Source organism: Nannobrachium achirus, assembly GCF_963921795.1.
Source record: "Nannobrachium achirus genome assembly, chromosome: 1".
Taxonomy (NCBI): domain Eukaryota; kingdom Metazoa; phylum Chordata; class Actinopteri; order Myctophiformes; family Myctophidae; genus Nannobrachium; species Nannobrachium achirus.
Window position 1 is genome coordinate 18,878,641 of NC_137810.1, and position 27,230 is coordinate 18,905,870.

The 27,230-nt window shown below is 44.1% G+C and overlaps 1 protein-coding gene across 1 annotated transcript in view; it reads right to left on the reverse strand.

Moving 5' to 3' along the window:
* syde2 (synapse defective 1, Rho GTPase, homolog 2 (C. elegans)) overlaps positions 1-25,390 on the reverse strand; it is a 68,838-nt gene extending 43,448 nt beyond the window's left edge. The window contains exons 1-3 of the mRNA XM_080734853.1: positions 23,529-25,390; positions 8,619-8,923; positions 6,599-7,034 (exon numbers count right to left, since the gene is read on the reverse strand). Of these exons, the coding sequence (XP_080590979.1) occupies positions 6,599-7,034; positions 8,619-8,923; positions 23,529-25,344 (2,557 nt within the window). The 5' untranslated portion in view covers positions 25,345-25,390. The remainder of the gene's footprint in view (positions 1-6,598; positions 7,035-8,618; positions 8,924-23,528) is intronic.
* Between the last annotated feature and the right edge of the window lie 1,840 nt (positions 25,391-27,230).

Consider the following 27,230-nt stretch of genomic DNA (forward strand, 5'->3'; position numbering starts at 1 on the left):
AAACAGGAGGAGTGCACACATAAATGGTTGAATGGCATACTTGTCCCATGGTTTCTCCTCTCCACGACCAAGGCCCAACCAGCACTGTATTGGTTCCCCTCCTTTGGCTCTAAATCATTAAACACTGGAAGGCCTTTCAGAGGCCACAGGAGCCCAGGCGTTTCATTACAATGGTTACAAAACCCCTGCTAATATAGCCAGGCATGCAGGTCCTCTCGCTAGCACAACATGGCCCCCTGCCAGCGCAGGCCTCATGTAGCCTCGCTAGCCCAGGGGCGTCAATTGGGTATGGCAGGGTCATGCAGCTGCCATACCCTGGGGTCCAGGGGGAAAATAAAAGTTGCTTTTAAATATAAATCTATGAATGTCTCTTTGTCTATCTGTGCCGGTTATTATGTTGTTAAATTACAGTAAAATAACTACAAATGCAAAATTTAACAAAATGGTCACTTTAACAAGGTATTATAATTATATTCTCCACACTTGTATTCTCCCCATCTTGACAGAATGGTATATTCCCAGGTTCCGCAGGTCAGCTGCACAGGTGCAATGCATTATTGTTAATTGTGGCAAGTTTACTAACATGCCAAGTTTAGCTGCACTTGAACAACCGTTCCAGGCTGCCATATCCAGCCCAAGAAAACGTAGAAACCTGTGTAAAAAACTGTCAAAACTCGTTTTCTTTTTAGACATTGTGAAAATAGCCGATCTACATGCTCACAACGCCTCGCAGCGCGAGGCGTTGTGAGCATGTAGATCTGCTATTTTCACAATAGAACCGTGTTATACAAAATGTAATGCCTCTTTTCCATGAGGACTCCCATCTTTGCCATACCCTAGCTTTGGCTGAACTGACGCCACTGCGCTAGCCTACTGCTACAGGCATTCCGGCTTTCCTGTAACTCTAGCAACAGAGTGTCAGCTAATTCTACAACACCCTGCGGCCAGAATGGCCTCCATGCACCATCCAGATCAAAACAACCACCAAAAATAGCATGGATGGATAGATGTGCAATCAGCACTGCCTGCTGGTCTCGTTGTCCAAGCAACACACTGTGTGAATACAAATACAGTATGTTCATTTAAATGTGTGGATGTGGATACAAACAGTCCATTATTAACTGAAAAGAACCAAACCAAACTAAACTAAAGTTTAGTTTATAAACTAAACTAAACTAAAAACGGCATAGCCTATTGACTCTTGAGCCATTTGATATTAATTCAAAGACCATTCACTCACCGTCTCTTTTTTCTCTTTTGTCTACTTTAGTTTTGTTCTTGTAACATCGTGAAAAAACACACGACTGGCGTAAAACAACGATCAGTGCATGTGAACCGAACATCACAACTAGTAAAGGCAAACTATAGGTGTCAGCCCACTGAGCTGCCCTGTCCATCGAAAATCACATTTGTAAAATTGTAATCTCCCATTTCAGAAGACATTACAACACAGAACCAAGCTCCCATGTAACTCTAACATCATGGCTAATCCTAGAACAGGACAGCCAGTCTCTTCACAGCACTGATCAAAACAACCCCAGAAATAGCTGTGATGGCATTTATCAGCAATGACCAAGTCATACTGCTCAAATAGCTACTAAACTGAAGATACACTTTGATTCTGAACACTCAGCACACCCACAGTCTATCAATCATTATTCTCCACACAAATTGAGCATTCAGATGAACAAAAAGCTGGTCAATAGCAGCACATGAGGAGTCTGGGGTGCATCCGGCCTGGGAAAAAGAAGCAGCCAGCCGGACAGAGGAAGTCCATCATCTGCATAGATCTGCGCCGCCTCATTAATTCAGCAGACTCCCTGATTCACAGTCAAAGAACGAAGGATTCATACATTTTTAGCACTGAAAATAAAGAGGGGTCTACTCTGTGCAGGGCCATCTTCTCAAAGAGCGAACTTCTGAAGCAGGACAGGAAGAAAGAGGAAAATCATCCACCTAAAATAGCCTTCTTTTGCACTTCAAAGCCCTGTTAAAGGGTTTACAATTCTACCAGGAAGAAAACATAATACAGTATAACCAATGTGTTGTTAGGCCAGGGGGTCAAAGTGCGCAATGCAAATAACTAGTAATCCGTGGCTGGCCCTGTTTGAACCTGTAGTGGGTTAGTAAGCCCTGGTTCTTTAAACTCCAGCCCACCATCCAACCAACGCTCCCAGTCCCAGCCCATGCAACTGCACATGAGGGGCTGGTCTGATGCATTCTCATCCACCGGATTCTGACACATTGGCTACAGTCTAGCCGCTAGACAACAGCCTAGACACAATCTCACACACACACACACACACACACACACACACACACACACACACACACACACACACACACACACACACACACACACACACACACACACACACACACACACACACACACACACACACACACACACACACACACACACACACACACACACACACACACACACACCAAGCCCTGTAATAGGATCACTAGAGCAGCATCCAGACACTAATGTGTCAGTCAAGGTTTATCTGATTGACTGACGGTCAGGAAGAAACACACAGTAAAAACCCTCAGTGTTTGAATATCCATTTGTACTGTAACTCAAAGAGCAAATGATTCAGAACAAATGAAACCAAATGAACCCTATCGGTCCATTTGGTTCCATTTGTACACTCTCAAGAGTTAAATGAATCCTCCTGGTTTCAATCAAACAGCTGCTTGTACTGCGACTATTACTGGCTGCAACAAAGCCACGTGTTTGTGTGTGCGCTCACACACAGGCAGAGTACATGTGAGCGTATTCCACTGTGATGACACGCAGATGAGCTTGCTTTTTGTTGGGGTGAACTGTGCAAATGGCGTGGCCAAGCCCCCACAGGAGTCCACCTCAAAGTCAACAAGGGGCACGGTGCAGTTCCGGAGCAGAAGGGCAAAAAAAACAGAACACTTCTTCTGTCTTCTCGTTTTCACAGCAGCCATGAGGCACCGTCAGAAAACTCTAGCCTAGCACAGCTAAACAGTCCACCCATGTTAAAACAAGGTGGGGACTATTACTGCAGTTAGTTAGCTGCATTAGTATATAGTCTGGCCAAGCCAGGCTAAGGAAACTCAGCCCACTCCATCGACTGTTACTCTATGCTCGCACAGCACAAGAATACATTCCTGAATCGGACAATAACAAATATATGCAGTAATAATACAATACAATATTGTGTGTATACACTATATAACAGTATATAAGGCCTATCTGTACATTATGTATTATATGTGTGTATGTATATCAAGCTTTATCCTTATCAGTGTTATATAGTCTATTTGATTAAGTAGTAGCATGGTAGTAGTATCAAAATGTGCTCCATTCAGAGTGATGCTGTATGCTGTTATAAGCCCTTTTTATAATCTCAATGCCTAAGGAAATAACATTGATTTAATTAGCAATATGGCAAATCTTTTTTTTTCACCAAGATTCCTTGAGACCTATTAAAATCCTAATCCCACACGGAAAGTCTTTTCACAACGGAGACTTTTTGCCACACCACACGTGATGTCACCGAAAGCCGTGGCTTTGTGGCCTATCAATGAGGTCGGCGCTGTTTACCAGCTGTCAATCAAGCTTTTGTCCTTCTCAATGCCATTCACACGATTAACAAGGCCAACTCTCCTTTCCCCGATGATGCAACAACCTATAGTAGGATCGTCCTTTATCAGTCTCATACCAGTGACAAGTTATCATGAGAGGTGGGCATCGGTAGTGGTGGAAAAAGTACTCCGATTTTTTACTTAAGTAAAAGTATCAATACTGCATTATAGAAATGCTCTGTTAGGGTGCCCTGTCCTCACACCAAAATACCTAGAGTGGAATCTGCCAATGCATTTCAATGAGAATGGAGCGTTTTTTTGCCAGTAGAGGATTTCTGCAAAAAAAGAACGCTCCATTCGCATTGAAATGCTGGCGGATTCCACTCTAGGTATTTTGGTGTGAGGGCACCCTTACAAGTAAAAGTCCGGAATTCAAAATGTACTTGAGTAAAAGTATGAATGTGTTGGCATCAAAATGTACTTGAAGTACCCCAAAAAGTACCCAAGTACATAATGTTTGAAAATAGCAGATCTAAAAGCTCACAACGCGGCTGCCGTGTTAAATGGTCAGATGGGTGGGCCCGGAATGCTTTTGAGATTTTCAAGTGAGCCCTGATGCAGCAACTTTGAGAACTACCGCTTTAAATTACTTTTTATTTGAATCATTTCTCCAAATTAAGTGTTTTTCTTTTTCTCAGAAGATGCCGATTAGTACTGGCCACGGCTGCCACGGTCAAAGTGTTGATGATGACAGCAAGAAAAAAAGAAAACAAATGCTATGTTAGATTTGAATGAAGTATAACCAAAAGTAAGCCTCACTTTGTGCTCAGACCAGCAGAAATGACTGTTGCGTGCCACAGAGAAGAGTTGTGAAAAGTTGTAATTATGGGCTCAGCTAAAAGATGTGCCGAGCGTTCCATACTAGCGTGTTGCCACATCAGAGAGGACAAAACGGAGGAGGTACATGGAAACAAAATAAAGCTTAATGAGAGACAGGGGTCCGTGTGCTGGTTGTCATCATTACACCGCTTCCAAGAAACCACACTCCCCAACAACCTTCAGACATACACACTGTTGCTTTAAGACCTGAACGATACCTAAAAATGTCTTCTAAATCCTAATGGTTTTCTGAAAAACGTATGTTTAATTATCTGTGGTGCTCAAAGTTTTTAATGTCAAGGACCCCTTGACATTATATGTTTTTGACCACAGACCCCATCTCAAAATATGTTGTTCTAGGGACCCCCCAGAAGCAAAGATTTTAGTTAAAGATGTTCGCTTTAAAATAATATATTCAAAGATTTGCACAAATCTCAAAAATAGCCAAAGTATAAAAAAGAATGGTTAAGAGACAGGGGTCCGTGTGCTGGTTGTCATCATTACACCGGCTTCCAAGAGATGCCACTCCCCAACAACCTTCAAACACACACAGATGCGGTACTGTTGCTTTAACTCTACGTGCCATGGCCCTGCTTCTTTTGAATCAGCACACAGTAAGAGCACTGTTTTAGTGGGCCGAGCCCCCACAGCCACTCTGAGACAGATTTAAAAAAAGAAATTTGGTTCAATTTGAGGACCTAAAAAGTACTACTGATTACAAAGTTTACAGGTCTCTGTGCAAGCTCCTGTAACAAGTAAGAGCTGTGTGTTTTTCCCCCTCCGGATCGCCAACTCTAAATTCCACCTGGCTAATGTCTGTCTGAGTTTGGCTAATGAGTGACACTGAGCTGGAGTGATATGATCAAACAGCCAGGGCTCCTGTCTGCTCCTATCACACTGGCCATGAACATGACCACCGGCTGAAGCTACAGAGCAGTTGTTTTCAACGTGTCAAGCAGGGGTTCCCAAACGTTTTAGCTCAAGACCCAAAAAGAGAAATTAAAGAGACAATTTGCCACGGGCCCCAAGCTTGTGAAAACAGCAGATATACAAGCTCACAACGGGTTGCTTCATGGCACGCCGTGTCGAAAGCTATTTTCAGTACTTTTTAAACTTTTTATCCTTTATTTATATAAATTATTAGATCTTTTTTAAACATTTTGGAATTGTTTTTAATTGATTTTTTTTGTTTTTTGTTGAAACTGTTTTTAAATATTAATAGGGTATGCCCTATTTTATGCTTTGGCTATTAGAAATAGCCGATCTACAAGATTGCAGATATGATGCGTAGCCTGAGGGCTAGTTCAGGCAGATAGCCTGGAGATGTTTTCATGCATGTGCAGAACTATGTGGCCGATGTTGTGAATGTGACGTGTCAAGCAGCTGACCAAATTGGCGGTCTTCTTAAGCTCACCTGATTCATTGTACTTCCTCTGTCATTGCTGTCACTGAATGCACTTTGTTTGCAGTCAAGTGCAACAGAGAAGTCTGATATTCAACACTACAGTAGTGAACTACCGGTAATTAATATGCTTGTATCGCAGACTTCAAAGTTTGAATATAGGGCTACACCACAACTAATCTATTTCACACGTACAATTATGGCATTTAGATATATTTCATTTAAAACAAAACATCTTTTCATATCAGGATTGTAGGACTGAATCATTTGAAATGGGGGTCCATGGCCAAATGAACATCTATTTGGGGGTCCATGACATGAAAGTGCTTAGAAATCCTTAGGGAGAAATTAGCTTTACTTTGAATTATCAAACTGCAATTATCACTCTAGCCTCGGATCATTTTCAACAGACACATTTTCACATTGTGGCATGTCAAAATAATAATAACAGTGAGCTCAAAATGACTTGAGAGGTAAATATGCCAGCTGATCCTTTGATGAGTGACACCAATCAACATCAGCAGTAATTAGCGCTCATGGAGTGCACAAAACCACAAACATCTGCCCTAGACAGACTGGCTGAAAGACATAACAACTGGCCCTGGAGCAGAAATCCAGAGAAAAGGGGTTGTTAAAATAGATCATAATACTTTTTTTTAAAAGACCACAAAGGGAGGCTGGATGATGAAGGGGAAAGAGGAGGAGTGAAGGTAAAATAAAAAAGGATAGCATAGGCGTAGTTTTTTTTTGCCTTACCTGTAGCTCTACTGGAGGAGGGCCCCCCTTCCTCTTGAGGCTTGCACGCGAGCATCTGTCTGTGCAGATGTACTGCCTCAGAGGAATGCGTGGCATTCCCCTGACTCCCATCTCCTCCTCCTCCGCTTCCCCCCAGGCCTTCCCCCGGCGGCCCCTCCAGTCCAGCACTGCTGGAGCTCTCGGGGGCCCTGCTGCCGCTGCGCTGGCTCCCGTCTCCTACGCCCCTGCTGGGTCGCCTCTGGGGGGCTTGAGACGACTCCTGCCGGGGAGGAGGCACCAGCAGCCTGACGCTAGGCCGGCGGCGGTGGCCTGTCTCCGGCTCGTCGTCCTCGGGGATGGGGTTGTACCAGATCTCGCCTTCGTCGTCGGCGTCGTTCTCCTCCGCCGGGTCCACGCAGCGAGGCTGCGGGGCCACCCTGGTCTGGCCCACGCTCACCTATAGAGCCATTCAAAAAGAGGAGCGCAGGGTCATCTCTAAGGCAGTGGTTCTCAACCTTTTCAGGCTGTGATCCTATTTTAACTGGGGACCCCCCCCCAACCTACGAGCACTAAGAGTTGAGGCATTATACTTTTTATAACACGGTTCTATTGTGAAGCATGTAGATCGTCTATTTTCACACCATTTCTGCCTCTAAAATTTGTCCAATGTTTAATTTGTCATTTTAGAGGTAATCAAAAGTCCTTAAATTGTCACTTTAGAAATGTGCAGATACCCTCTATACACTTAGACTTTATGTTGTTGAGTGAGAAAACAATGTTTCTCATTAAGTTAATCATCTGGGGACCCCCAAAACCATTTGGGGACCCCCCTGGGGGTCCCTCATGGGGCTGCCACTGGTGCCAAGATTGTGTTTTAAAGGAACAATGCTGTTTTTTTTAACTCCTCCTCTCCTCACTAATGCTCACTAGACTGTGTTTAGTAGTTAGTAAATGATCAGAATGTTTACTTGTCGTCGAGTTTAACATAGTAGCATTTAAAGCCTCGAGTCAGATCACCTGTATGACATCATTGGGATAATTTATTTTCTAAGAGTTTCCATCGCTCGCTCTGACGACAGAAAAGTTTTAAAAACTGAACATGCCGTTATATAACACATGACGAGTAAACACATTTTGATGTCTAAAATCAGTGAGGGTGTCCCTTTAAGAACCCACATTCAAGCTTTGAGGAAACTATCAAAACATACGTTAAAAGGATCCCTGTCTAATAAGACAAATATGCCTTAATACATTATAATTGCCTTCTATAATTTAAAGGAGTAGTTCACCCCCAAAATGACTTTTTTCCTATTGATTAGTCATGCCATGGAGAGTAGAGTTCAATAATATCTTTAGTTTTTTGTCACATTCCTAAGACAAAAATTTGATTTGAGTAAATTTACCCCCATTGATTCCGGATGGTGACCCGTTTCGAAACGGGTCACCATCCGGAATGAATGGGGGTAAATTTATTGTTATCACATTTTTGTCTTAGGAATGCGACAAAAAACAAAAAAGAATATTGAACTCTAGTCTCCATGGCATGACTAATCAATAGGAAAAAAGTCATTTTGGGGGTGAACTACTCCTTTAAATTAAAAATTATGAACACTTTAAATATTGTATTAATCTTATAAATAGATAGTCTTTCACACGGACATGTGTTCACTCATTTGTCCATGTGTGGTACAGGAATGTATGGAATGCATATGCTATTGAAAAACAATACTTCCAAGGGTTAATATAAGCATCAAAACAATATTTCAAATACTTATTAACAGCATATGCATTCCATAGGGCTGGACCACACATGGACAAATGACTTCATCAACTTGTGACGGGAGTTGTACCTATTTATAAAACAAATTAAATAATTAAGGTGTTAAATTTCAGATTTTAGTTGTAGAGGGCAATTATAATGTATTAACGCATATTTGTCTTGTTAGCCACAGATCCTTTTAAACAGCTAGACGGATCACAACAGTTAACCTCTGCAAAATACGACCCGGCCTGCTACATAGGAACTACGTTGGACACTAACCTGGGGCAAGTGCAACCTGAGTGGCCGTAAGGGTGGGCCTCCTCCGGGGGCTCTCAGATCATCTGGGGACGGGCTGGGGGGAGGAGGAGGCTGGTGAGGGCCCTGCCCACTCTCTTCCTCAGCTCCCAGCATTCCCTGGGGCTCATCCTTGGCACCGTGGGCCTTCCCGAGGGAGCTCTGCTGCAGCCAGTTGCGTTTCTTGGAGACGGTGATGGTGTTGAGCGGCGGCCGCCAGAACGACGGCTCGTTGGCCCTGCCCGCGTCGTGGCTGTTGGGGTAGGACCCTTGTACATTCTCAATGAATGCTGGAGTGGAGGGAAGCAGGGGCCGAGGTAAAGGGAGAGACAGAAGGCAGGAGAGGGTTAAGTCTGACAGAAAAGACGCTAACATCTCCTCACCTCGACTGACTACATTACAGAGTAAAATACTCAGCGATAATTTATCCATTTGTAACTGAGAACAAATGAACACCCTTATGGGTCAATTTGGTCACATTTTGCACACTCCCAGAGTTAAACGAATGGTGAGGATTGTACAGTGTGCTGTTTAGTGTCATCATTATCATCTGTATCATGAAACCAGACATTGGCAGTGGCATTACACTATGAAGTCTTCTTATAATGGTTTTCTCTGGTTTATTTTAGACATGCAAAGAATTCACACGCACGCGCACACACAAACACACACACACACACACACACACACACACACACACACACACACACACACACTATATATTTACATCACTTGTAGGGACATTACATAGACTTCCATTCATTTGTATGCAAGTCCTGTGGCCTTACCCTAACCTCTATCCCTAAACCTAACCCCTAACCCTAGTGGGGACCTACTATTTTGTCCCCACACTTGTCAGAGGTCCCCTGCAGGTGACTGTGTGAATATGCGTTTAGTCCCCATAAGTATAGCTAGACACACACACACACACACACACACACACACACACACACACACACACACACACACACACACACACACACACACACACACACACACACACACACACACACACACACACACACACACACACACACACACACACACACACACACACAAAAGAACGGATCCACCGGCTGTCTTTATCATCTCTTCCACAGAGTGATCCATGTTGTTGCTTTTCCTCTGTCTCAGCTTTCTGCCAGCCAAAGACAAACTTTCAATTATGCTAGCACCACAAGCCCCTGGAATACATGACCTCTCTGCTCTCTGCTCTGACACGTTACTCTCCCGTGACTTTGCATCTTGGTAATGTCGGTTTGTGGAATGTGGAAAGTTAAAATAATTATAGCCTGGATTTATACGTTGTCGCACAATGGTGTCACACACCATGCGCCGCATCATGAGCTTGTAGATTTGCCATTTCCGGTGTGTGCACACCGTCGTACGACGAGGCAAAAAAATTCGGCATATCACAGGGTATTCACAGCTGTGAAAATAGAGCAAGGAGAGGAGGGAGCAGGGGGTTGACAATAAGTACAGCCACTGGCGATAAGCGTGTGCATTCAAAAAGGGCCAAATAATAGAGGTGGTGACGTGGAGCCATGCCTTTCTCAAAGACTCCATAGAAGTCCCAAGTCAAAACAATTCTGCTCTGTTTGTGTGCGTGTGTACAGTACGTGTGTGCGTGTCGTTCACCCAACAGATAACAGAAACAGATGGCAAAAAAAAACAAAAAAACAAAACAATCATTTTCTACAAATCACAAAGTAACCGATACAGTCTTCCGCATGCCTTTTCTTCCCCATACAGTGCTGACGAGCCGTGGGTTGATGAGCAGACGCAGAGAGAGAAAAACAAGCCCTGTGCTTGAGAGAGGTGCTGAGGGCAGGGTCTTGCTGTGACATGCACAACAGGCCCGTGTAAAAGACTGTTTTGATCCTCAGCTCCCCAGACGAGCCCCCTTCCACAACATGCTATAATGATAACTTCTCCTTTCCTCTAGGAAATGCATCTACATGTAAGCCAGGCTACATCCACTAAATTACAGACTCCTTCTTGGGAATATTTTCACTTCATGAAAGCAGAATACTATCGGATGTCCAGTGTGTGTGTGAGTCAGTGACTGTGTGTAAACAGAATTTAAAGACCTTGTACAAAATGAGTCAGACTAAACAATGATACCTATTAGTATGGTTATTTTTCAATTGAAGAAACAGAATTAATTTGACAGAGGGAAAGAATCCCATGGCTATTTAACATTGCATAAGCGATATTCAGTAGATTGGGACTACGGTGCTTTTTAGCTTGGTTGCTTTATTGACACTGGCCCTAAAAGCACTGAGAGCACAAGATTCGGTGGTGCGAGGGCTCCTCTGGGATTAGTCTTTCCCTGAAAGTCAACCAATCCCTCTGAGCTGTAGGCTCGGCTTTCTTGTGATCTGTAAAGGCAACTTTATTAACGCTTCAAGAGAGTAACTGTTGACTTGCAATAAATGCTGCCATCTCCGCAGCCACAGAATCCTTTAAAACCCATGGCCTCTGAGTTCCTCGCACCACAACAGAAGAAGTCTTGAACCGAGTTGATTTCCCCACTTTATAGAGAACCCATTCAGCTTGATTGTTTTGCCCCCTCCTCTTGTGATTACTTGAGAAACACGATAGGCTACAACGTGGGCTCTGTTGTGGATGTCGTAGCGCCAGCCTTCAGCCACTTATACAAGATACGAGTAACGTAAAACATTTTTCATGGTTGGAACAGAAGCCACTTTTTAATACACACTCCTCCTACCCTAATCTGCAGCAAAGAGAAAGACTCAAAGCCTTACAAAGAGTGAAATTCAAGATGCCGCCATACCTCTCGGGCTCCTGTTACAATTTAATTTAAACAGTCAGGATAGAAGGCATATCTTTAAGTACTTCTGCCACTCTGCTACTCTGTTTAAATTACACAGTGCCAGCCAGAAACGTGTTTGCGTGAACCGAGCCAACAGTGTGTTTACATTAGCCAGGATTAGACTGATGTTCTCTTTGAGAGCCAAGAGCTGTGTAGGTTTAGCATCTGCTGACTACTGAGGGGAGGGGAATGGTATGTTAGCTTTAGCTTTACCATGAGCTAGTGTGTGGGCCCTAGCTGACAAGCTAAATAGCAATATTTTACTATAACTTGTGTGGAACTCTTATGTGGCTGCATCCTTTATAACGGGTACACATTATAGTGTATTATTATTTTATGCTTTAACTATTGAAAAATAGCAGATATACAAGCTCACAGCGCGGCGCCGGCACCGAGTCCCGCGCTGCAATGCTGTTTTTGAAAAATCATGAAAATTTGAATTTTGACCTGATTCTATAAGTGTCTTTTGAATCCTTCTAAGGTTTTTTTTGAAAAACCCTATGTTATGTCAGCAATCTGGCCAGCCATCGTCAAAGAAAAGGTCCTTTTCACTTCAATGGAGCTCATGTTAGTCTGTTCTTGAGAGACTACTATGTCAGTGGTTCTCAAACCTTTTCATGTGAAGGACCCCCAAACTGATATTTATTTGGCCATGGACCCCCATCTCAAAATATTTAGTTCCAGGCAGGGACCCCCCAGAAGCAAAATTTGAGTTACAAACGTTCGCTTAAAAAATACATTCAAAGATTTGCAACCATTTTCACGACTTTTTCAAAAATAGCAGATCTACAAGCTCGCCGCGCTGTGAGCTTGTATATCTGCTATTTTTTTTATATAGTTAAAGCATCCACTAATTTTAGGCCTAAATGGGTTAACCACTGTGCACTTCTTGTTGTTGATGTTGATGTTGTTGGCGTTCCTTTCCTCTACGGGCATTGTGCAACTAGCTAAAAAAAAAAAAACACTTAAGTGTGCATAACTCGCGTGGATGTTGTAGCCAACGGGCTAATCCACTAGACATCCAGTCTGACCCCAGATTTAATTCCAAAGTATCTGCTGGCATTCAGAGGTCTTTCACACAACTCTACCTTGAGACCAGGGGTGTCGCACCAAATTCTGGGCCCCGGGTACAAGGATTCACTGTGGGGCCCCTGTGCTTTAACTATTGAAAAATAGCAGATATACAAGCTCACAGCGCGGCACCGAGTGCCGCGCTGCGAGCTTGTAGATCTGCTATTTTTGATAAATCATGAAAATCTTTGAATATTTCAAATCCTTCTAAGGTTTTTAGAAAAATCTATGTTTCGATGTCAGTGGAGCTCAAACCTTTTCATGTGAAGTACCCCCAAAATGATATGTATTTGGCCACGGACCCACATCTCAAAATATTTCGTTCCAGGGACCCCCCCAGAAGCAAAATTTGAGTTACAAATGTTCGCTTAAAAAAATACATACTGTATATTCAAAGCCCACATTTTCACGACTTTTCAAAAATAGCAGATCTACAAGCTCGCAGCGCGGCACTCGGTGCCGCGCTGTGAGCTTGTATATCTGCTATTTTTCAATAGCTAAAGTATAACATAATGAAGGCCCCTCCACCACCTTGGGCCCTAGTGACTCAGTCCCACTTTCCTACCCCTTGTGACGCCCCTGCTTGAGACTGCTCTCTCTTCTACGTGCTGTTGTCAGGCTTCCTGTCTCCTGCAAGGGGTCTTTCATAACTGACAGAGGAAAGCAGGCTCTAACATGTACAGCATTCCATACCGACGCTCCAGATTTACAGTGTTCCCCTCCTCCCAACCGCACACACTTCCTAGAACACCCTAGCTTGGTGCCAAGCAGCCACATTTTGTACGCAAGATTGTGACCAGTTAAATTGTCATTAATTTATAACAAATTCTGTTGGTTGGTACATGGTACATGCCATCTACAGTACACCTCCATGAAAAGATGATGTCTACTATACACTGGAATACTGTACTAAAACACCTGCAAATTAAATGAATAACTCTCATAGATGTACCATTATTAAGTTATCTATACTATAATTTTGGAGATGTCTGAGTGAGTGTCTGAAACCGCGTTTCTCCTCAGTGGCTGGAGCAATTGCTCTGAAATCGCATCACCATTACCATATGAACACACCTGACATAACTGTGAAGCCCGTTTGTCACTTTCACAAATCGTATGCTGTATATTAGCATTTTTATGGTGTATCTATATCTATTTAGCCTACAGTACCTTTTGTGACCACACATGTTAAGGGAGGGGCGCTGTTGTTCAGGCCATGCGCAATCACACACAAACACACACACACACACACACACACACACACACACACACACACACACACACACACACACACACACAGGGGGGGGGGGGGGGTGCAGGCAGGCGGGCGGGCGGGGGGGGGGGGGGGGGGGGGGGTCCTGGCCCTGTTACAGATGTTGTCCAAAAATCATGCAGATCGGTACACAGTATCTCTGTAGCCGTTAAATGGAACGGGTATTTCTTACATTGATGCTCCTACATATTAGCATGCAAGCACCAGTTAAAGTTACTTTCCATCCCTCATATACTGTGTGCACAGTGCACATCCCATAACCCACACACTGCACATCATTTCAGAGCTCATATCTTTGAACGGGTAAGGGCTAGTTACTTAAAAATGGGCAAAGTAAAAGGCCAAACAAAATAGGATATAAGCAGTGGTTCTTTTTCATCTCAAGGATCTCCATCTGAAAATATTGTGACAGGAAACCACATACAAGGATGTGTGGTCTTAAATGTTTCAAGAATATTCAAGATTCTTTTAAAAAAAGATTTTGTGAAGCAGATCTACAAGATCACAGTCACAACTTGTCGCATCACAACGCGTTGTGAGCCATTAGATCGGCTATGTTCAAATAGCTGGGTTAAAGTGGTTAAACTGCTTTTGGTGCTATATTAATACATTTTGCTGGAGACCCCATGGAACCCCCTCAAGGACCCCTGGGGTCCCCAGACCCAACTTTGAGAACCACTGCGTTAAAGGAACATACCAGTCTAATGTTGACTTCTCCATGAGAAGAGATTCCCCGTCATCAGCCTTTTAAAACTTTTGTCTACATAAATGTATGTGTGTATATGCCTGTGTAGATCACTGAGTACATTTTTAAAGATCAGTTGCCGCCATTCAAGTTGAAACGGTGTGGAAAAACACTCAATTTAAAGTTGCTAGGTCATGGTAATTCACCCTTTTGACCCAAATCATGCAATTTATTTGATCTAAAACTAGAAAAGAAATACGCTCCTCTGAGCACAGGTTGGCCAGGCTGGGTGGCCCAGTCCAGTGGTTCTCAAAGTGGGGTCCGGGGACCCCCAGGGGTCCTATGGAGGTTCCAGGATGTCCCCAGCTAAATGTGGCTGTTCAGAAATCGTAGATATACAAGCTCACAATCTGCTATTTAAAAAAGAAATATATATATTTTTTTCTTCTCTTCTGGGGTCACTGGTAGAAAACATTTTGAGATGGGGTCAACAGCCAAATATATATAAATTTGGGTTTATTGTGATGTGTGTATAATCACTCTCCTTATAATATATATATAAAAAATGAAATTCCATTTTACCAAAATACATAAATACGCCTGTCACCTATTCAAATATTCAAAACATAAATCATTCTGGAGTCAGTGCAATCAATGTAGGCTACCTGTGGGCCGTGAAGCCTCTTCGTATGACAGTGGTGCTCTCTCAAAGTAGCAGATCTACAAGCTCATGGCGTGTCACACCACAACGCGTTGCTGTGAGCTTACGTATCTGTGGAGCGCTAGCTTGAGCAACGAGTGTGTTGTTGATCGTCATTGAACATTGTCGTTAAATTAACTGAAGATTTGACAGTGTAGTAAAATGGAGATGTGGCCAGATGTCTGCTTTCAAAGTACTGTGTGAGTTTTTAATCACTTGCATTTCTCTCTCTCCCTCAGGCACTTCTCTCGTTATGATACGCACTTAGCAGCCTAGCAGCCTAGTAGTGTTTGTGCATGTCAATGAGCAGTGCTCCCAGAAGTAAGTGGTCACTGTCGAGCAGAACTCGCTTACATTTAGTGTTTTTTGCTTGTAGATCTGCTACTTTCGCTGATTTTGAATTTGAATCCGGAAAGGTAACAGGACATATATCCACCCGACAGAGACAATGTATCTTCACAATTTTATCGTCCAACCGAATCTGCCGATTGCTCCCACACAGTCACACACATCCGCGGATGGACGTACTGGTGCAAACACACACAGACAAACGGATAGGGATGAAAACATAGTTTCTACCTCCTGGCCTACCGGCCTGGCGGAGATAAAAAACAACAACAACAATTGAAGCAATTTGGAGGGAAATGATTGATATTTAGATTTAGGTAAACATGTAATTGATCGGACAATGACATGATGTAGTTATACTGGTATACTTTAACAAACATATGTTTCTTCATCAATGAGTCTGTGTGTGCATGCGTGCTACCACTGGTCTCCAACCCTCACCCTCGTACCTGTGCACTAAGAATGACTGGACCTGCATGCCTGTCTGGTATGAGAGAGAGACCAGTGACCTTCACCAGTATCTCCTACACTGAGCAGCAGAGCAGTGAGTGAGCGCCGCTACCTGCCTCTCTCCCTGCTCCCCTGCGGCCCCGTTCAGCCTGGAGAAAGCAGCAAACACTCACGCACCCCTGACCGGAAGGAGGCAACCGATGGTCAGAGCACATAACATGGGGGTGTACATCTGTGTGTCCTTGCACGTTTGTGGGTGGGTGTGCTTGTGTGCTTGTGAGTGTGAGGGAGGGAGTGTAGCGTGCAAATGAAGTACACTTGATTCCAATGACATACGTACATGAATCATGATATAAACATTTTTAAAGAGTGTTTTCAGGCAATGAGGAATTATTAGATTGATGAGAAAAGGGGTCTTGAAAATGAGGACGCAATGTGACACAGATCATGAGCTGAATGAACCATAGTTCTGTACAACTGCACAGTACAGTGTGCATCAATCATCAATCTGGATCATCCACATCAACAAAAATCTTGCCAAACCACCGAAATGTACTCATTCTCCTATTCACTCTCATTCTCCTAACTCCAAACACAAGACAAAATACTTGATCCACTTTCCCATAGCTCTTTCCTTTATTTCATGTAATGCTTTTATAAAGAGGTTCTTGTTTTGATAAGATACACCAGTTTATTTTCTGGCCAGTACAGACACACAGTCTGTATACACAACACAAGTGTCACTTGTGTTGTGTATACAGAGTCCCCCCTTTAATGGAGAGCCTTTAGCGGCGTACCATACATTCCAATAGATTCTCATTCATATGGTAATTGCCGGAGATTTTTCTTTTTAAGCCAAGGAAAATGGTACAGGGCAGCATCCCACGTCAACACTTGAATCACATCCTGGTGGCTCAGCCTACTAAACACCACTTCCTCCACCACTGGCGGATTCAATCCCAAATTGTGCCATGCAGGGATGGGACGATAAGCTATATTATCGTTTACCGTGATTAGGGCTGTCACAATTATTACATAATCGTCTAATCGTGATTATTTGACATTATCGCAATTATTTTGTCATAATCGTCATAATCGTGGATGTTGAAAAATTTCAGAAATAGTGGAAATAGCAGATCTACAAGCTCACAACGCGTCGCGGTTATTTTTTAAGTAGTAAGTTGTCAAATATGTCAGTAATTTCTTCGTGTATTTAGGTTTTGTGTCATATCTGCCATGTGCAACTTCAAAGCCTAAAAGCCAAACAGAAATGTAATTGTCAATGACAAAAACACAATTAAATCGTTAATCGCCAATTATTTGAGTGACAATTAATCGTCATGTAAAATGTCATATCGTGACAGCCCTAACCGTGATAAAAAACACTTGCAATAATCGTATCTGGAGATTTTATTTATCGTGATATCGTCCTCCGTCATGCACTGGGATCAATTCACCTTTTATTTGCCGAGCTGCATATTCAGTACCATTTTAAACTCTCTATTGGTAAAACATACTTATAATAATATACGTACTTGATAGTCTTTTTTTTTCACTCTCTACCAAATCTCTTTGCCAAAAAAATAGCTGATCTACAAGTGTTGTGAGCTTGTAGATCTGCTGTTTTTTGGCAAATGTTCTGCCCCAGGAGAATGGATGTTGGGGATATTTTGATTATCACCATAATCGTGATGTGAAATTTTCATATCGTCCCATCCCTAGTGCCATGGCGTCAATCCTCCCTACCTTTGCCAGGTAACTTCTCCACTGTATCTGTTATTTAAAATAATAAATGATACTTGAGGGGAGTAGAAAAGGGGCACACTAAAGCTTTTGGTGCCATATCACTTGGGTAAACAAACACCCAATCTCCAGTAAGAGTTTAGCCTCCTCCTAATGTTACCACATAACAAAAAGGCCTACAGTCAAAGACAGCAAGCAGAACTTGGCTAATCAGATTAATTCCAGGAAAAATGAGATGCTGGTGCTTGCCTGTATTATTGCATACGCTTAGAGGATTTCATGTGAGTCATACGATTCATAAACTATCGTGGTGTGCTGCCCTGGCTGATGCCTAGAGTGTCTCCTCATCATCTGATCTGTCTTTTAGTGCTACCATCCTCCATAAATCTGTTCAAGTGCAGACACACAAGACAAGAGGTAGTATTGTACCGCCATTATACGCATTGTATGTTTATGTACAAAAACAACCATGGCAACTCGGTAATAAGGTTTTGGCATGATTTGGACACCTAATGCCACAGCGTCCTGACATGACCTGACAAAAGCCTACAGGGGTAAGATTACATGTTTTCTGCCTTCTCATGTCTACCTCGCTATATTCAAATTCACTAAGCAAGCAAGCGATCGCTTTCCTCAAACTGTTAAGCAATACTACAGTATAAACCTGATTCATATAGCAACGAGACTAAATCCAGCAACATAGCTGAATACATCTAGGTCACAAACACAAGACAAGCTTTATTCATTTTATTTTTCAAATTAATGGTCTACTTTTGAGGCTGTTTAGCCAACTGTTTACCACAGCTACGGCAAGTGCACTTTGAGTAGTTGAATATGTCATATACTTTTATCCTGGTCAGCTCTCCTTCAGAACTACTCGTGAGTATAGAGATCTCTCAAACTTCCAATTCATGGTTTAACACAGGAAGTGGTTCTCCGATTTCAAGTCTGGACAAAACATAACACTATTGGATGCCTGTCTGCACTTTTGCATTCTACCACAAAGCAGAATTTAAAATGAAATACTGGCTGCTACAGCTATCAACATATATTTGTATATTGTGTACAGAAGTCAAGAATATTTAGAGATTACTGTTTCGGGATCAATACAATTTTTAACTATCATTTTTATCAATCTATAAATGAATCCATCTGTCTATCTACCTAAACAAATGCCTACAGACAGCAAAGAACAGGCATAGTTGCGCAGAAGAGCATGTGTGCATGCACGTACTGTATGAACTCAACCTATAATACCAGCACCGCCACAAGAAGACTGTCCTAATACTTCTGTGATCTGACAACAGGGGCGTCACAACAAGGGGGGAAAAAGTGGGACTGAGTTATTAGGACCCAAGGTGGAGGGGCCTTAATTATTTTATGCTTTAGCTATTGAAAAATAGCAGATATACACAAGCTCACAATCTTGTAGATCTGCTATTTTTGAAAAGTCGTGAAAATGTGAGCAAATCTTTGAATATATGTATTTTTTATGCAAACATTTGTAACTAAACTTTTCCTTCTGGGGGTTCCCTGGAACTATATATTTGGAGATGGGGGTCCGTGGCCAAATACATATCATTTTGGGGGTCCTTCACATGAAAATGTTTGAGCACCACTGACATAGAAACATAGATTTTTCAAAAAACCTTAGAAGGATTTGAAATATTCAAAGACTTGCACAAATGTTCACGATTTTTCAAAAATAGCAGATCTGCAAGCTCGCAGCTGAGCTTTTATATGATATCTGCTATTTTTCAATAGTTAAAGCACAAAATAATGTGTAATAATGCGTTCCCAGTCTAAATGGGTTAAACCCCCTCCCCCTATGAAGAACATTCATGGGGGCCCACAGTGAATCCTTGTACCCACTGAGGGCACAGAATTTGGTGTGACACCCCTGTCTGACAATGTATAACTTCTCAATTGCAGCCAGAATTCCTAGCCACGCACACCTCTGGGTGATCATCAACACAACTTTTTTGTGTTGCGATTAAAGAACACATTATTATTGTTATATTGAAGAACTCCTGAGGGCCGAATCGCCATCTAAGTAAAAGAGACATGCGTATCGAGCCAGTTTGCGACACTTTTTTCCTACTTCCGATTAGAGAACAAGTAAGTCAGTGTTGAGAGAAGTCTTAGGCTATGCTAACTCAAAACGTATTCATCAAACCTTTCAAATTTGGAATAGAAATCCCACAAAGTGACTTCAAACAAAGTGAAGTTACATTTTCAAGTAAATTAAACAATCACAGCCCCAAAAAATGGTTCCCTTTCAGTGAGCTATAAGTGTGTAAATATCTGCATAAATTAAGACAAGACCCATAAACATTATGAAGGGAGCTTCAAGCTGGGAGTAGTAATTCATTGGCCCTTTTGAGAGCCATGGCGTTTCTTTTTTTTAAATGGCTCTTTGTGCGGCAGTGAGAGGCCCATAGGGGCAAGATAAGCCCAGGGCTGACCTTAATAAATACTTAATCGCCCTTCATTTTGTTCATTCATGGTGAGGAATTAAATAACATGGTGCAAACAAGTTAAACAACAGGAATGGCATTCTAAATATTCACTCCCAGGTCTCTTTAAAATGCCAGTTACCATGGAGCCTACCAGAGCAAACCAGAGAGGAGGAAGCAACATGACAGCCCAACCCCCCCTCAAACATACGCACACACACGCGTACATACACACACACACACACACACACGCGCGCGCGCACACACACACACGCGTGAACACACACACACAAACACTATGGCGTGAATGCACTACTACTTACTAAGTAAGTACATTTACTCTGTACTGTACTTAAAGCTATACTGTGTAAGTTGCTCAACTAGTGGTCAGTAGCGTCCGCGTCTTTCGGCCGTTTTTCGCCGCGGACCGGGCCTCACACCCCCGCGTCACCCCCGCGTCTGCCTCCACCTCGCCGAGATCTATCTTTAGAGGGGTCCCTGGTTCCTGTGCGTTCAGGCATTCCGGAGAAACGGAGTGTTTCACCCGAGTATAGATAGAGACACACGGGCGCCTACAAATATGGCCGCCCTATTGTGATAGCTAGCGACCCCACTTCAAGATGCGCTGTGATTGGCCGGCAGTGTATAACCCTCGCTGTGATTGGCCGGTAGTGTATGATGACGTAATTTTTGCGCGAAAACCGGACCCCGGTCAGGATCATAGAAAACATATAAAGAGAAGGCTTCAGAAGCTGAAAATAACGGAGTGGGTGTTCTAAAACTTTAGCGATTTAAGAGTTAGGACAATTTTAAGATTTGTTTTATAAAAAAAGTTACATGGTACAACTTTAAGTACAATTCTGACTGAGGTACTTTTACTTTACTTAAAGGGGAAGACCACCCATTTTCAATATTGAAATATGTCATTAATATACCTTAGAGGAGTTGTGTGGGAATAGAAAAAAGGTTCCCCCCCTTCTGTGTTGCCTAGAACTGGAGGATTGATTTTGGGGTTTGTATTGTAAAGTACAATGTGTGATGTCATCAAGTTGTACTTTACAATACAAACCCCAAAATCAATCCTCCAGTTCTAGGCAACACAGAAGGGGGGGAACCTTTTTTCTATTTCCACACAACTCCTCAAAGGTATATTAATGACACAGTACAAAATTGAAAATGGGTGGTCTTCCCCTTTAAGTATTTCCATTTTTGTATACTTTACTATTCTAATTTACACTTCGGCTCAAATATAGCTCATCTAAAAATGCGATCTGAGCTAGATCTGCTACATTTGAAAAAAATGGTTAAACGGCAATTATTCATAACGAGTATGGTACTTTTAAATACAGGCCTTATACTTTTAACAATTACAGACATGGTATTGCTACTTTTACGCAAGTAAAATATCTGAGTACTTCTTCCACCACTGCACACACACACACACACACACACACACACACACACACATACAGTATATGTACACGCACGCACGCACGCACGCACGCACGCACGCACGCACACACACACACACACACACACACACACACACACACACACACACACACACACACACACACACACACACACACACACACACACACACACACACACACACACACACACACACACACACACACACACACACACACACACACACACACACACACACATTTCTACCTCAGTTCCTCTCTCCCTCTCTCCCTCTCACCACAGAGAAAATGCAGTGGCTTCTCTATTGCTTAGGATTCCATTGGCTACAGCTGTGGAAAAGTTCAGTGGGGACACAAAGGGGGGAAAAGCATGGAAAAGGAAAATTGAGGGTGAAAAAATTAGCTAAAGAAAGTGGAAAGAAAGATAATCTATTTTTTTTTATACAGGGGTGAAAGAAACCATCAGTTAATAACAAGAGAAGGCTGGCAATGCATCATAGAGAGAATACCACTGAGGAAGAGAAAGAGATAGAGTGAAAGAGAGGGGGGCAATAAGGGAGAAATGAGAAAGTGTGAAGAACCAGGCTGAGCCAACACAGAGAGAGCTGTGCAAATTGTGGACAACAAACGTAGAGGCCTTCCGCTCCCCGACATCAGAGTTCACACTCTATTTCTAGCAGCACAGCACACAGAGGGTCAACAAGAGCCTGCACATGTGGCCTGCTGGCTGTTTACTCTGGAACACACAGTCAAACCACCACACACTCACACACTGTAAAGTCCTCCATGTTCTTTTAACTTGGAGAGTGTACAAATAGAACCAAATGGACCCATTTGGTTACAATAGTACTCTTTCTGAGTTACAAATGGATAGATTAAAAGTGAGGCTTTTGCATACAGGTGACGTTACACACACACACACACACACACACACACACACACACACACACACACACACACACACACACACACACACACACACACACACACACACACACACACACACACACACACACACACACACACACACACAAAACACACACACAAACAAGACACATGACTGTGCGTGCACATGTAACACTGACTGTCAAGACAACACACTCCATTTAAACAAAACATAATAAAATGTTTATATGATTTAACTCTGGGTAAATTAGACTACACTTTCAGATTCAAATGAACACTCACAGTCAGGATTTTATGGTGTATGTTGGTCTACCGCCTACAAGTTGGAACCACTGCCATGGCCTGTTTAACTACTTTAATTTTAATACCACAATTTTCCAGTTTCCTCCATCCCTGTCTATGATTAAACAGTCTTACTGCCCGGCTGCTATGATCTTTTATAGTCAGTGCCTAAATTAAATGTATTTTGTGCTCATCTCCATGCTACATTATTAACACAGGATGTTACATCAAAACAGCAATGCAAAGTCAAGAGCACATACAGATAATTGTCTTTTGAATGTTTTCAAATGTTTCATGATACAGATGTTTTAGTGCACATTCACATATAATCACTTCATTCATGCATAGAACCCCACCACCACCATCACCACAAAAAAAACGTGATTTGCAGCTAGAAGAAGAGAAGTGAGTTAGTTGTTATTTTACTATACTGTGAGTGATCCTACAATCGAAAGTACTACACTCTTTAGTGTTAAAATGCACCTAAATTAGTGTGAAGGAGAGGACCCGCCACCAGTTAGAAAATCTCGAAAAGGAAAGCAAAGAGAGTTGAGACGACCCGTCCCTTTGCTTTGCATCCAGAAGATGAGTAGGGGAGTGAGGACCAGCACCAGACGGAGATCAGATTACTATGAGTGAAGGAGGATGACAATAATCAGACGGCAGGAAGGAGGGTGAGAGTTCCCAACTTTAATGGATCCACAGTGTTTTGTACCTGGCTGCTGTTGTTGTTGTGATGATGGATCGAACTGCCACGGAACCTTGGAGGCAGATTTCCCCCCATGATTTGGACTCAGTGACTTGGGCTTGGCAGATATCCCTCCACGAGCACCATGGCTGAGGGTCTGTGCCCCTGCTTTAGACCCTCCAGGGTTGGCCTGAGCAGCACCACCTTTTTCCGGGCTTTGCGCGCCACGAGGCGACGAGGACGGGGAGCCCTCGATGCGCTGCTTCATCTCGGAAGACAGCAGGCGACCCTTGTGCATCCACTCCTGCATCTTGTTGACGGTCACCCCGTGGCCCTTGCTGGAACAGCCGGCGGCCGCCTCTCGCGCCCAGCAGGCCGTGCTCATCATCGCCTCCTGGGTGTTTTCGTGGCCCTGAGCAGCAGGTGGGTCAGCGTTGTTGTCCGAAGAACCGGTGAGGCTGTTGACCGAGCCACTGCTCTCGTGCAGCCGCTCGCCGCGCTCATCCTCGCCGCCGGTGTCCTCCTGGAGCAGCTCCTCGCTGCTGGTGGCCTCATAAGCGGACAGTAGGTCTAACAGCGCAGACCCTTTCACCCCATCAGCCTCTTTCCCCACGTTTGTCTCTCCACGAATCTCTGGGCCCTGGCCTCCAGTGGCCTCACTACACAACAAGTGCCCACCAGGATACCTGATAGCTCCGTCACTGGCAGAGCGCTGTAAAGTGGGTCTTATCTTGGCCAAGGACAGGCTCACCATGCTCTTACTGTTCAGCCTGCCACAGAGGCCTGACTCCAGGTTCCCACTGAGGCACAGCAGCAGTGAATCGGTGTCAGACACCTGCTGCTGGCTGTGGTCTCCTCCTGAGGACCAGGAGTCACTGTCAATGTTCTTGTTGGACAGCCGAGAGCACAGGCTATCCCGGGAGTGGCTACTGCTGCCGGAAGTGGCCTGCTGGTCAATCAAACCAGCACTAAGATGTTGGACATCGAGGTTGATGTCTTGCATGGCGTTAATAAGGAGGTAATAAGCCTCTTTCAGCTGGCTCCTAAGCCTGTCTGTCTCCTGGGCACTGCTGTTGCTCAACTGTCCTCCATCTATGCTAGTCTGCGTCCCCTCCACATCATCAGCTTTCCTGTCATTAGTGCCAGCTTTTATGGATTCATAAAAAGGGAGAATTTCGTTATCATAGTAATCGTCGTCTTCACTGTCTAAAGAATGGTGTCTGAGTGATCCCTCTCTGGCGCACAGAGATGCCATGTTTATGTCGCATATCTCTAACTCCGTGGGGAAAAACGTTGGGCTTTGAAGACTGGTCACCCTGTAACACTCAGGCGAGATCCCATAACTCTCAATGTTTCTTATCACAATGTTTTCCTCTGTGTTGCAACCGGCTAAACGGCAGCCGGGGAGGCTATTTTTAAACAAGAACGTTTTAGAACTAGTTTCTTGTGCTCGGCTGCAGTCGGTGTTCGCGTTGGCGTCGGGTCTACTATGTGTGTGTTCGCTCGCAGCCACCTCGTCCTCTGTCATGTGTCGGGCTCGGTCGCTGCGACTTCTCTCATCTTTCCCAGGGCTCGCTGTCGTCCCATTGTTATTGGGGAAAGAAACCTGGACATCGGCCGGGTTAGCAGCTAATAACCCGCTATGTGAGCCCACCTGCGCATGGTATAAAATGCGATCATAACTGTCCCCCCCGAACCCGATCGAATCTCCAATACTGCACTGCCGTGGGATGGTGACGAAGTGTTTGTGCTGTGGATGTGGACGCGGCGGCGCCCCGGCGGGCGCTGTGCGCACCTTGCCCGCAGAGCGTGGTCCCTGCTGGACCCCGTCACTCTCCCTCATAACATTTCCCCCGGACTCGACCTCTCTTTGAAGTGAGACCCCCAGGAGCTCCTCGTTAACCCGACCCCTCTCCCCCGGAGGAGCCCCGCCGCTGCCGCCCACCACCACCACGTCTCCCCCTCGGCCGGTGTGTGTGTGCGCGGTGCTGCGGGGAAACAACGCTCTCTCCCGGACCAGAAAGTCCTCTATGTCTAGCGCCCCGTCTACATAATTCTCGTAAGTGCTCATCCTCTCTGCCAGCAACACTACCGACGGATCGAGCTCACTGTCTCGCTGCATCATGTGCAAAACTTTTTCTTTACCTTCTCGGCCCCCATTCGCCGCAGTGGCAGCAGTAGTGCCGTATCCACCAGCAGCGGCTGCTGCTGCTGCTGTCGTTGTTGTGCCTTTCTTGGATTTCTTCCCCCGGAGTTTCGCTAGTAAAGTCCTCCGCAGAGGATCAGCCATTCCTGTCCAGCCAGTAAATCCTCCGGGTTTTCAGCACGCTCTCCTCGGAGGGAAGAGACTGGGTTCGTTCCTCTCGTCGCACACCGCGGTCAAAACTCGCCGGGCGTCCCGAGCCCTCTCCATTCTCCACTGTCTGTCACCTCCACTCTCTCTCTCTCTCTCTCTCTCTCTCTCTCTGCTACACCACCTCTCTCTCTCTCTCTCTCTCTCTCTCTCTCTCTCTCTCTCTCTCTCTCTGCTACACCACGTCTCTCTCTCTCTCTCTCTCTCTCTCTCTCTCTCTCTGCTACACCACGTCTCTCTCTCTCTCTCTCTCTCTCTCTCTCTCTCTCTCTCTCTCTCTCTCTCTCTCTCTCTCTGCTACACCACGTCTCTCTCTCTCTCTCTCTCTCTCTCTCTCTCTCTCTCTCTCTCTCTCTCTCTCTCTCTGTGCTACACCACGTCTCTCTCTCTCTTTCCAAGGCTCTCTCTCTCTCTCGCTCTCTCTAATGTTCTCTCTCTCTCTCCCCTCTGCTCTCTCTTTCTCTCTGCTCTTTGTTTTTCTCTCTCTAGCGCCGCTCTCTCACGATCTTGACTTGCAGCAAAAATATTTGGAATATTTTCTGGCGGGGTGAGACTGAGAGAGACCTTGTACACAAACTCATGTGCAACGTTGCATAGTAGAATAATTAGGACTGTGTAATTTCATCCATCCACTATTGATTGATTGATTGAAGAATTTATTAGAAGTTTGCAATAGGAACAAGTACAGTTTTCACTTCTACAAGGTCAACTAAAAGGGGACCCTAGTTAGCTTTACCTTATTTACAGAGGAATACATAATTTAACATTGAAAGACAGACTTTTTCTGAATACCACCACCTTTATTATTCAATAGATTTGTCCTTAAATGACTGCATTGTTCTATGTGCATGTTCTACAATTGATAGATCGCCAAAGCTTATTGGACTGACATTTTTATCAAAAGTGTATCTTGATTAATCTTTCCTCTTTGACCTCCCATCCAACCCATGAACCCAGCACCCCCGGGCATGCAGGCAGCACAAACCAGGGCACTAATGGGCAAGACAAGCAGGGAAAGGAATGAAACATACTTCACTTGAACCTTAAAGTCGTTTGTTTGCTGTTGTCTTTACTTGGAATGTGGTTGTGTGACACCCCCCCCCCCCTCCCCCCTTCTCTACAAGTGGACACATACAGAGGTTGATAGGTTTCCCTTTCGAACACATTATGAAGAGCACAACGACTGAGGGCATTTCTTGTCAGAGCCGAGTCATTCCTGCCACCATCCTGCAGCCACGCGGCCCCTCCTTCAGTAGAACATGATAAGCATCTGTTATTACTCCTGAGGAGCCGTGTGGGCCCTGACGCCCTCACTGACTAGACCCTGTCTGGACACATATTCACAGGTCACAGCCTGCAGGCACCAGGCCCTGTGT